The 11,598-nt window shown below is 55.0% G+C and overlaps 4 protein-coding genes across 4 annotated transcripts; 2 read left to right on the top strand and 2 right to left on the bottom strand.

The window, feature by feature from the left end:
- Nucleotides 1–2,256: 2,256 nt before the first annotated feature.
- Nucleotides 2,257–3,173, top strand: CCOS01_10526 (uncharacterized protein; the record flags this gene model as incomplete). The annotated part of the gene is made up of 3 exons (XM_060458681.1): nucleotides 2,257–2,605; nucleotides 2,700–2,828; nucleotides 2,896–3,173. 3 exons carry the CDS (start codon nucleotides 2,257–2,259, stop codon nucleotides 3,171–3,173), a joined length of 756 nt encoding a protein of 251 aa, XP_060310483.1.
- A 635-nt stretch (nucleotides 3,174–3,808) lies between these two features.
- CCOS01_10525 (phosphotyrosyl phosphate activator protein) lies at nucleotides 3,809–5,430 on the bottom strand (the record flags this gene model as incomplete). Its single annotated transcript, XM_060458680.1, has 2 exons — nucleotides 3,809–4,252; nucleotides 4,309–5,430. 2 exons carry the CDS (start codon nucleotides 5,428–5,430, stop codon nucleotides 3,809–3,811), a joined length of 1,566 nt encoding a protein of 521 aa, XP_060310482.1.
- Nucleotides 5,431–6,156: 726 nt separating this feature from the next.
- On the bottom strand, nucleotides 6,157–6,987 carry CCOS01_10524 (cutinase; the record flags this gene model as incomplete). The annotated part of the gene is made up of 3 exons (XM_060458679.1): nucleotides 6,157–6,327; nucleotides 6,384–6,563; nucleotides 6,622–6,987. 3 exons carry the CDS (start codon nucleotides 6,985–6,987, stop codon nucleotides 6,157–6,159), a joined length of 717 nt encoding a protein of 238 aa, XP_060310481.1.
- A 1,789-nt stretch (nucleotides 6,988–8,776) lies between these two features.
- On the top strand, nucleotides 8,777–11,059 carry CCOS01_10523 (uncharacterized protein; the record flags this gene model as incomplete). The annotated part of the gene is made up of 2 exons (XM_060458678.1): nucleotides 8,777–9,157; nucleotides 9,212–11,059. 2 exons carry the CDS (start codon nucleotides 8,777–8,779, stop codon nucleotides 11,057–11,059), a joined length of 2,229 nt encoding a protein of 742 aa, XP_060310480.1.
- Between the last annotated feature and the right edge of the window lie 539 nt (nucleotides 11,060–11,598).

Raw genomic sequence — 11,598 nt, 5'->3', positions numbered from 1 at the left:
CCGGTTGAGCCCCATTCTTTTGCTTTTTGGCCATCTTAACCTCACCTATCTATCCTATCGACTCTTGTTCTCTTTTGTCGCATCTTGCACTCCTCACTTTTGTCGGTTTCGGTTCTGAGCCTGGTTTTCGCCCTGGCTGAAGTTGACGTCGTGGTGCATACAAATCATGCAGTAGGTGGTGGTGTGCGAAGGAGTGTGTGTATGTGTGCGCCCACCCACGTGCCGACACATGAGCCAGACTTTATTTCCAAACCTACGGAGTACTTGCATCTTAGCCGTGGAGTTTGCGTAGCAAAACGTTGAACCTGCTGTCAATGTGAGGATCAACAAACGAGTCGAGATGAGCAACGTCGCAGCGGGACGAGGGAAAAGCAGGCAGGCTTGGCCAGGGCCCCCTAACGATCCATCCGCGCCAATTTCGAGCAATCTCGAAAAGCCCACCGGGCGAAATCGATTATTCGATCCAACGTTTGGTCTTCAGTGGTTCGTACTGATTGTTGCTATTCCGGCTATTCTTTTTTGGGGGATAGCCATCCCGACAATAGATGGCAGAATGAATGGTGAACCAGACCATGTAGCGCCTAGCCTGATATGCCCTGGTCACTGGTGCGCTGGGTTGCTTCGATTGTGTTGGACCCTGGTCCTGAATCTGGCTTGAAGTGAAATGACGGCATTCCGTCAGATTTTATGTCTCTCTCTTTAACCCACGCACGCGACGCTAAGGTATCTCATAGACACACACACATCTTGGAAAACCCCCCCAATGTTGGATGCGTCTGGATGCCACCCTGCAGGGCAGAGCAGTCTGCCTGGCCTGCCTGGTGCAGTGAGTGGGATGGGACGAGATGCCTTGGCGAGGGCAGATGCGCAGGATATTGGGATACGGCAGCGGCGGCGGTAGCAGCAGATACGGCGGCAGGAGATGGGAATATTCTTGGCTTGCAGCTGCAAGTGAGCCAGCAAGCAGGCAAGTAACCGACGGCCAGCCAGAGAGGTACAGAGGGCAGAGGAAGGATGGCAGATGGGGGGCAGAAAAGCAGGGTTTCAGCATCCCGTCGAGTGCCCATCCTGTTCATCAAACTTACAGCGGGAATCGATACGAACTGGCGTGCGAATCTCCGATGACGGATGAACTCTGAACTTTGGACTGTGGTCCGTTGGACTCTTTCCCGACTGATGCTTCGTTACGGAAGAGGGCTCGACAGTAGAGTGACTCTCTAAACAGATAGATGCCAGGGCAGTCTCTTCTTCGATGAACGGAGGGATCAAGCTCAGGTGTGTGGTGGATAAGGTGCTCTCCACGAGTCTCTCCAGACTGATGGACGGGACTTGACGAGTTCTCGCAGGCTAAGCTCAGATACGTACCGCCGCTACTGGCCCCGTGCATCTGTTAGTGGGAAGGCCGTGCAGCTGCCATCCCTACCACACTTCACTACCTCTTAGTACTGAGCCCAGACAAGAAAGAACCTTACAAGTTCCAGACAATGGAACCCGAGATGGCCAAAAGATGTGGTTCTTCCTGATATTCCATTATCTCTACTACTCCAACAAGACGAGAAGCAACACCAAAGACTGGCGTTTGTTGGAACAAGAAGGACAGAGAAGACGTATGAGAAGTGACGAGGATCGTCAACAAGTACCTACAGACACAGGCCATGTCCCATTCCCCCGAATCCCCATTGATTGTCACTGCCTCAGCCAGGGAGGTCATGCAGCCCATTGGTTCCCACCTTGATCATTTTGCCTTTGGCTGGAAAGTCCCGGCATGGCATCCTGGGCTCTTCCCTTGGTTGCCCACCTCACCGCCGTCATGCCTCTCACTGCCTCTTAAGGTACTTTATACTGTACGGAGTACATACAGAGAGAGAGAGAGACTTATGCCAAGGCCAACGCGTGACTGCCATGCTGTGCTGTGCTATGCTGTGCTGAGACGAGACCTGGAGACGAGGCCCTTCCCTGAGGCCTGCGGTGGGCGTCTATCTGCACCGTCTATTTCCATCCTCTCTGAGAAATGGGAACACCCCCCGGCCCTTGGCCCTTTTTGCCCACCTCATCGTCGGTGGCCTCTTTTTGACTTTCTTGCTCTTTACATAGACCTGCCCTGACCCCGTCGTCGTCCCAACTACATCTCTCCAGCATCCATCGTCGCCGAGTATCGTAGCTCCATCGCCGCTATCGCTTACACACGTACATACATAGCACATACACGACTACACCAGCTCTTACACACACATCCTCTCTCGAAAATCAGCCATCATGCCTGGAGTTCGTAAGTCTGCCCGTTTCCCACCCTTCCCCAAGTTCTCCCCGGTCGTCCTACTGCGAAAGCTGCCGGAGAAGCTATCAGAGCTTCTCAAAGATACGCGACGACGCAACAAATATCTGAGTCAGAAGTGCCAAGAAAAATCACTAACATGCGATGCTTCCCAACTAGCCATCGACGCCCTGGACAACCTCAAGTCCAAGTTCAAGGCCATCTTCAAGAAGAAGGACGAGAAGAAGGCCGAGGCAAAGCCCGCCGAAGCCAAGCCTGCCGCGACGACCACCACGCCCGCTGCCACCGAGCCTACCAAGACTGAAGCTGCCCCCGCCGCTGCCCCGGCCAGTACGCTCCCTCCTCTCGCTTCTTCATGTTCGCGTGAACAACCTCTCGCCAGGTTATCGCCTCAACAAGCTCTTACTGACTGACTACGAAACAGCTGAGCCCGCTGCTGCTCCTGCTCCTGCTCCTGCTGCCGCTGCTGAGCCGGTCAAGGCCCCCGAGCCTGAGGCTAAGAAGGAGGATGCTGCTCCTGCTACCACCGAGCCCGCCAAGGCTCCCGAGGCTGGTGAGTCTCCCCAACTACGCAAAATTCACGAAGGAAAAAGATGACTGACCCGATGCGCTTCGCACAGCTCCCGCTGCGCCCGCAGCTCCTGCCGTAGCCGCCGAGGCCCCCAAGGCCCCTGAGCCCGCCACCGCCCCCGCTCCCGCTCCCGCTGCCGCCTCTGCTGCTCCGGCCGCCACCGAGCCCGCGAAGACGGAGGAAACTCCCGCACCCACCGCCCCGGCCGCCGCTCCCGCTGCTGCTGAGACTGCGCCCGCGCCCGCTGCCGCCCCTGCTCCGGCCGCCGCCGCTCCCACCGAGGCCGCCAAGCCCGAGGAGAAGAAGGAGGCCGCTGCCACCGCCTAGATTGCGCCGTTGGATTTCGGCCCCAACGACTGGTTTCGGAATCACAGTGTCATCTGGTTGAAGAAGGACTAGACTCGACCAGAGGTCAAGGGGCTTGGGTCGGCAGAGGAGCAAGAGAGCAATTGATGCAAGCGATTCAGCCCCGTAGCGTCATCTCTCGAACCGCTGTCCTCCACGACGATGACGAAGCCACTCCAGCCACAAGGGGAGAATAAGCGGCACATACATGCAATTGGGGGTTTAGATGGTTTTCTTGCTTTCAGACCGTTGGTCTACTCATGTTCATTTGCTTAATTGTCGGATACCCATTAGTCGAGAAGTTGAATCGAGCGTACTTTCTTAAACTGATATGATCTTTGTCTTTTCTTCTCGTCCACGGGCTGCTGTCTCCAGACGCTATAGACACACCGGAGCAACGAAAGCGGTGTATCTACAAGTTGTATCTCCAGGCTATGCAGATACCATTGGTCTCGTTTGACCACTTCCCGGCTCACGTCTTGGCCCTTTGGCTTTTTTCAGGTTCCACCTCCACCCATGCCTTCAAACTAACCTCTGCTTAGCTTGAGCCACAATCAGTCGGGGTATCTATTCCACATAATAACTCATGACATCCTCCGTGTTCCCTTTCACTCTCGTCACTTTGCCCACGGCGCCTTGGTCAACGCAACCTGCGCATCAGCCGTGCCCTGCCTCGCCTCCTGTGCGCCAGGAGGCATGGCCATCATACCCGGCGGCGGCCCCCTCGCCGAAGCCGCGGATGACGGTGGCGGCGGCGGCTGTCGCGAGTAGGGTATTCCCGCGCTACCAGGGGGAGGAGGGGGCATGCGACCTATCGGAACAGCACCAGCACCAGCACCACCTGCTGTCGCCCACGGCGCGGCCGTGCCTGCGCCGGCTTGGGGTGGGGGAGGCGCCGTTGTTGCTGGGTAGTTGTACGAGGGCTGGTTCGCGGCGTGGACGGACTGTGATACGGGCGCGGCGTTGGGGTCTTGGTCCCAGGAGAAGAGGGAGCCGAACGTGAAGTGCTGGACGACGGGGAACTTTTGGAGGACCTCTGCGTTGAACATTTTGAGCATGCCCTGGAAGGGATGTCAGTTATTACCCTACACTGGTACGAGAAGAACGTGGGCTTCACCTTATTGATCTTGCCCCAGCCGTCCTTGACGCCAGACACGTCAAAGAGGATGGGACTGTGTTCCCAAAACGGGCCCTTTTTCACGTCGTTGATGAACCCGACGGCGGAGAAGTACATGTTCTCGGAGCGCTGGTCCTCGACGACGGCGGGCTTGACAATGTCCCCCGTCTTGGGCGCGCCGCGGACGGAGCCCTCCGTCGGCATCGGGTCCGAGTCCGCGGACACGGGCGCCGCGAGCTGGGCGGAGCCGAAGATGTAGGGGAGGAAGGAGTGGTCGTCGAGGCCCCATACGCCGTGGGATCCTGCTGGCTCGAGGGTGTATGTGAGGATGAGGCGGCGGACGACGCGGAGGTAGGGTTCGATTACGCCGAGGACGATGGTGCGGTCTAGGGCGGATGTGTCTGGTGCTGCTGCGGCTGCGGCAGTTGGTTGGCCATTTTCTGAGTCGGCGACAGTGTTGTTAGTGGTGGTGGTGGTGGCGGTGTCGTCGGCGAAGTAGGAGAGTTTGTAGAGGGAGCCGAGGAAGGCGAGGAAGGCGAGCTCGTGGCCCGTTCCGTAGTCCAGGCGCTGCGCGGAGCCAAAGGAGCCGAGGAGGTACGCCAGGAGCTCGGCGGCGGGCGGCTCGGAGGACGGCGTCGCGGGGAAAGCGAGGACGGAGTCGGGGATGTGTTTGGACAGCAGGGCGGGTGCGCGTTCGGCGAGGAGCTCGTGCCACTTGCGGAAGGAGACGTTACCGAAGCGGCGGGGGCCCGGGTCTGGGGGCGCGAGGTCGATGAGGGCTTCGGCTTCGGCGAGGAGGGCCTGGAGGCGGGCTATGGAGGGCGGGAGGCCGCGTTCGGGTGTGGAGGGGACGGAGGAGAGCGGGTAGGTTGTGGAGGGGCCCGTTGGGCGGGTTGGGTTGCGGCGCGGGCAGAGGGAGCGGTTGAGCTGGAGGAGGAAGAGGAGGATGTCGCGGTAGGCTGTTGTTGTGAGAAAGGTTGCAAGGTCGGTGCCGGTGTTGATGCGCTTGGTGGGGGTTTGAAAGGTGCGCGGGGTCTTTGGGAGGGGTGTGATGGCGGGGAAGGATGGTTTTTCGGGCGGTTTTGTTGATGAGGTTGATGGTGATGGTTTTGGAGGATCCATTTTGGTTTGCTTGTGTGTGTGTACTCGTGGGTTGGGACGAAAGGGGTTGAGATATTGGGTTGGATGTGGCTGTGTGAGGTTCTGCTCGCTGTGACTGTGGATGATAGCTTGGAGCTCTAAGCACAACGTCCCGTTGTTTGAGATGATGGAGGGGTGAACATTGTGGAGTGACGACAGATTGTGCCTTAGTCAGCGACCATGACTACAGCGTACAGGGTCTACGAACAATTAAAGATTCTCTCCCGCTTCAAGCTTATTTTCTCCCGAATTCCTGATAGAACTTTCTCCAAAACACACCGAATTGACTTTTGGCTCGAAGCAGACTTTTGGACGTGTCAAACGGACTCACACTTTCTACTACTTGTGCGAGACCGAGACGAGACCGAGAGTATGTATCAAATTGTATTAATTACGTCTATGCTTAGGTTCTATCCAAACCTCGGTCTGTCTGAGCGCCGTCTATGGCCTCCCTATTATGAACTGTATGTACCTCTGGTTGAGCTCTTGGTACAGGTGTGAAAGAAAAGGTAAAAGTCTGATGACAAGAAGGACTCGGAAGTGACTCAATGGCCCTCGTTTCGAAGAGGCCATCTATTAGATCAAAGGCCGCGCGGCCCTGAAGTTGGTGGTACGCCAAGGTTGAATGGTTTGCAAGTGCAAGTCTCCCTGGGTCGAGGTTGATGGTGTTCTCGGTAGGATGGGCTCCAACCTTCTTTCTCGTTTCCTCTATTTTAGTTTGTCGCTCACAAACTGTTTAATCTGGTCGCCGTAGATGCTGGGATACTGTAGATGAGCAACGGGATCATTGCCGTTACAGCAAAACGGGTCTGCTGAATCACAGAATGACTTGATGTTGCCTCCGTTCGGGCATTGAAACCCCTGAGGCCGTGGTGCAAACTGGTGTGCGTTAGTAGCTGCTTCTTCTCTTTTGTATATTTCTTCCACCACCTTACCCCTTGCGTTTTGCACGTGCCAACCTCGTAAGGAAGGCCAGCGACGTAACGTGGGTCACCCATGAAGATGGCGACTTTCACCGCGCCGAGTGCCTCATTGGAGATGAGAACATTGACGTCCTTGACCCCTTCAATGCTGTCTCCACCACCGCAGTACGCGTTGTCCATGATTTGAGCACCCTGGTTTCCATCAGTCAGATCTGTCTTTGCTAATGCAATGCCAACATGCAAGACATACCTGAGAGAACCCCAGCATGACAATCTTCGTCTTGGGGCACTTCTTGTTGAAGTCGTTCACGGCCGTGGCAACAGCCGCCGTCCCATTCTTCACCGAGTCCGCGTAGCTGATTCCCAAACAGTCTGACGACCCTCCACATGCGGGATAATTGATGGCCTCGTTCGTGGCCCCTTGATTCGCCTTGGTGAGGTCGTCGACGATGCCAGCCGCGGCACCAAAACCCGGCGGTGCCGTAGTCTCTCGCGCTCCAAAGATATGAATTGGTGGGCAGTCTTTCTTGTCTTGTCTTTGCTGGAGTTGCTGAAGCGAGTGAGGTGAGGCCATAGCCTGGCCGAGAAGGAACGCAATTCCCACACTGAAACGCATCTTGGGCGACGGCGCCGTTCGTCGATAGGAGCTCGTGAAGAATCGACCTGAAGGACAATCGACATTAAATCAGTCTTGTTGCAAAGACAACTAGCTGGCATATGAAGAGGGGTTCTGAAAGCGAAAGTACAAAGTCAAAACGAAGAAACGATGATAACAAATGTAAGCCTCGCCGAATGAGAAATTGCCGACCCCGTTTGAACTTTTCTTCCACTCTGAAATGTCAGAAAAAGCCAAAAACCTGCTTTGTAGTTGTAGATTGCTTGATCGAGTAGACCGTTGCTTCCGGCAACAAGATTTATTTGCCTCGTGTCCGGGACGGGAAGAACCTACCTATTGCCCGGCACCTCGACACACACACCGGCAAGGACGGCCTCATCCTTCCTTGCGCTTCCCATCACAGTTTTGGCGCGTCTGGCCAAGAATCGAGTAGGGACGAAACGGATGCGGTCGCCACCATAAGTCCATGGCCAAAAGAAGCTCCGACACTACATGACGGCATGAAGCTCTAGCTCCGGGAAGCTGAGGGCGGGAACGGGACATGTCGCAGCTTTTCAGACGAAAATAAAAGACTGTGGGCCTGTGGCTTCCAGTTGCTGAGCCGCATCATGCACGATCGGCACGATTGTTTCCAACTGTTGCCAGGTAGATAGAAGAGACCACTTCAGCTGAAAAAGACCGATGAACGAGTGAGAGCTGCAGAAGGAGATCAGCGTCCGATAGGTTATGGGTGAAACGCAGTGGACTTGGATAGCGATCTGGGTTGGAACACGTCGATGTTTGACATGGACCTCCATGCTCGACGAGTCTGTGTGTTGTTTAAAGAGAGTGAGCCCCCATCTCGGGTACGCTTCGAAGTGGTGTGAGGGTAAGGGTTGCCTCTGCCATGATGCTGGCTTCTTTCGCCTCGTCGGACTACCTTGAACTCATCCGCGAACCTATCACGAAAGCCAAATCTCGAGGAGCCCATTGCATTTGGGCCAGACTCAATGACACTTTGCATCGAAGAGATTCCAAGGTCATAGATAGGGATTGATGAGAAACCTGTTCATGATGCTAAGTGTTGCACTTGCAAGCCTAGTTCTCGTCAAAAACTGTGTTGATGACGTCTTGGCGGAGGATTCGCTCCTGGAAGTCGTACTCGGCTCTAGAAATTTGTCCAATTCGGTAATTATCGGACTAACATGTCCTGCTGCGTTGTAGAAAGGAGTGAAGACATCTCGATCAAAACTTTGAACAAGGTGCCCAATACGAAAGGGATGAGCTATCGTCGGGGAGGAGACCGAGTCAAGTATGAGGAAGGGTGAACATGTGAACCCCAGCGGTGGACGCAGCCCTCCTACAAGAGAAGGGCCTCAGCAACCGCATTCGAATGCTGTGGTCATCGGGTTGCTTGTGCATACTGTCGTGAGCACAATCCTTCGAGTTGGTGTGGAACATGCTGACTTAGGAAACGTGAATGTCTCCGTCCAGGGCAGTGTCGAATTGAGGGACCCTTCTTGCTGACTCAGCCGGAAGGAGGGGCCATCGCCGGCCCCGCCTGCGGGCAATAGCAACATGATCCCTGCTCGGAACACGCTCTGGTCGGAAGGCATTAGGAGCGCGTTCCTGTCGCGATACTTCGTCGGTAGCTGCTTCATCCGCGTCATTGGACGAACGACGGATCGTCGACAATGAGACGCCAAGAGCACTGAATATCAATCGCGGTCACGTCGCCTTGTTTGAGAGAATATTCCTCAAGTCGACCTCCTACCTAGGACACAACCGTATCCCCGGTCGAAAGACGGCGATGCCGGCAGCCACCAGGAAACGATCTGTTCGGCCGGCGAAGAGCCAAGCTGCGGGAGGTAGCGAGAGGGCCATACCGACCAGCAGCATCGATAAGGTTCCGGCGGGAACCCGGCGCAGCAAACGTCTCGGTCACGTTGATGTGGAGGACATTAGGGATTTTGAGGCTATACGAGTGAAGAGAAGACGAAGAAGTCAGAAGGATGCGGAGGAAGAAGATCAGGTGGACGTAGATCAAGGCAGCGTCGAAAAAGATGGCCAAGGAGAACGAGACGAACAGACAACAGGAGATGATCCAGACGAAGAAGATGAAGAAGTAACAGACGACCAAAGCGAAGGTGCAGCTCTGCCATTGGTAGCGGAGGCACCGATGGAAGCACAAGTAAGCTCAAGCCATTCCAAATTACTTCAAAAAGCTTACAATTTGATCCTGCAGATTGCCAAGAAACGAGGACGGCCGAGAAAGATACGTGAGGATCTCCGGGTAGATACATTGCGTAGGGAAGCAACGAATACCCATCGTACGAACGCAAGCCGTGCCGGAAAGGGGCAGATAACTCAAGAGTCCAGTCGACTCTCGAGAACGAAAGCGACGAAACAAAGTGAAGGCTTTCTGAATGCCGACGCTTCTCAAGCGATGCCAGACCCAGATAACGAGGACGAACCTGCCGCTGCTGCAGGCCGCAGGGCGGATATCTATGAGTTTGCGAGTAGCCCACCTAGAGGGTCTGCCGTCGCAGTCGACCTTTCAATATCATCATACGAAGAGGACGAATCGTCCGATTCGCGATCTGATTCACAAGACCCAGACAATGGGGATGGACTGTTTGTCGAGCGCGAGACTCAGAACACAGACGGGGAGGGCGCAGAGCAAGGCTCGGCCCAAGGCTCAGAAGAAGGCGACGGGGATGGTAATGATGATGATGAGCAACTCTACAACGATCCAACTATGGCTGAGTTGCCGCCGTCTGCACAAGTAAGGGGGGATGATGCCTATCCAGGGGATACCGACTCCCAAATGGAGCCACATCCAATAGAGCCAACGCAGCAGCTTCGACGTTTGGTTGATGATATGGACCCTTTGACTCCTGACCTCTTTCCGGAGGTCGATTACGAGTACCCGGACGATCATTTCATCTTTCACAAGCCCGGAGAACAAGACCGACTGACCGCGGCGGCAGTCAAATCACCGTCATTGAAGAGCATCAAGGAGTTGATGAATGGGGTGGGTTGGATGCGCTCCAAAGACGGAAGAGCAGTTGACCTCACAACCGGGCCGGCGCAACTCTCGCAGAGAACTCAGCCTCTCTGGGACCGCATTCACCTACTCAACGATTTCTGGGAAGGAGCACCTCGCGCGCCCCTCTTCAGTATACAATGCGACTATTTGCATTCGAGCGATGCAGATGCGGTCGATGCCAGGCACACCTTCAAGGAAGTCGACACACTTGTTTATAGGATAGCCACGAAAGCGAAGAAGCCCAGCCCCGGCGACGAATCTGACATGCCGGCGCCACGTTTCGTTAGGGAGCTGTACGAAAGTGTCATTCCTTTGCTTGTGGTCACGCTTGGAAACGTATTCCAAAAGGGTACTGAGCACAATACATCACATTACACCGGGTCGTTCACGAAAACGATGTTGCAAATTATGCACAGACTGGTTGCTTGGATTGAGAAGCTATACTATGGCATGCTCTCAAACCTTGCGAGGAGGAGGCAGAAGGAGCAATTACTATCCAAGAAGCTCAGTCGAGGGAAGCTGGCCGACTATTTACGAGGCTTCAAGCGAGAGCTGGATGTGACTTGGACCAAGGTCAATCACACGATTCAGCGGCAACGACTTTACGAACAGCGGTTCGTTGAGAAGAAACAGAAGGAAAAGCGAGAGCGGCACGAATACGAAGAGACCAGACGACGACAACGGGAGTTTTGCGATAGACGACTGGAAGAGCGGATTGCAGCCGAGAAAGCACGCAGAATGGCAGGCTCCCCGCAACAGAGTCAACAAAGCAGGTACGAGAGACAGCAGGCTGGACCAGTGAATCGTCATCTACATACTACGCGAGGATCGGTGGACGTTGAGCCCTTTGCCTGGCCTGAAGCAGATGCCAAGTGGCTTCTACAGACGTTGTCCGCCAGACCAGACTCTGGTACTCAAGCGCTCGCAGTGATGCTCAAACGCGACGAAGGCGATGTCATAGCTATGATCAGCTTGCTTAAGCAAAGCGCCAGGGCACACGCAGCATCGAGAGGCAAGGAGGTTCCGGCATTTGCAGCAACTTGAGCTGAGAAGTGCCGACTTGTTGAGATACACTAGCTGCGAGTTTATTGTCTTTTGAGGATACCCACACATTCCTAGCGAGCGTCTCAATATCATTATTCCGGGCATATGAGGAAGCCTCGATTTATCAAGTTCAATCATGTCTGCGCGCAGGGTTTCGCCTACTACCTCACCTCACGCGTAATCAGCGGTGATGACTCGCAATCAGCGTTTCGGATGATGCCAATTATTACCAAACCGTTTCCTCTATGCGGTTGCAATTAGCGAAGAGCATGAATCATGCCCCAATCACCGGTCAGAACAGCAGCAATTTTGACACGAAGGCTCTGCTGGAAGATTTGACCATGGAGAGACGATATCACGATACGACGTCAAAATGACGCCGTGAGGTTGTGTCTTCTTAGCACGGAGTTAGAAAGGGCTATAGCAGGATCCGGAAACGGCATAGGTGAGCGGCCACAGTGTAGTCTGTGTAGTGTCGATTCCCTCTTCTTCCCACGTGGGCACCTCCGATCCGATCCCACCTGTTCGTGTCATTGGGC

This window comes from Colletotrichum costaricense (assembly GCF_030867565.1).
Source record: "Colletotrichum costaricense strain IMI 309622 chromosome Unknown Scaffold_11.1, whole genome shotgun sequence".
Lineage (NCBI taxonomy): Eukaryota > Fungi > Ascomycota > Sordariomycetes > Glomerellales > Glomerellaceae > Colletotrichum > Colletotrichum costaricense.
This window is presented reverse-complemented; position numbering and strand designations above follow the sequence as displayed.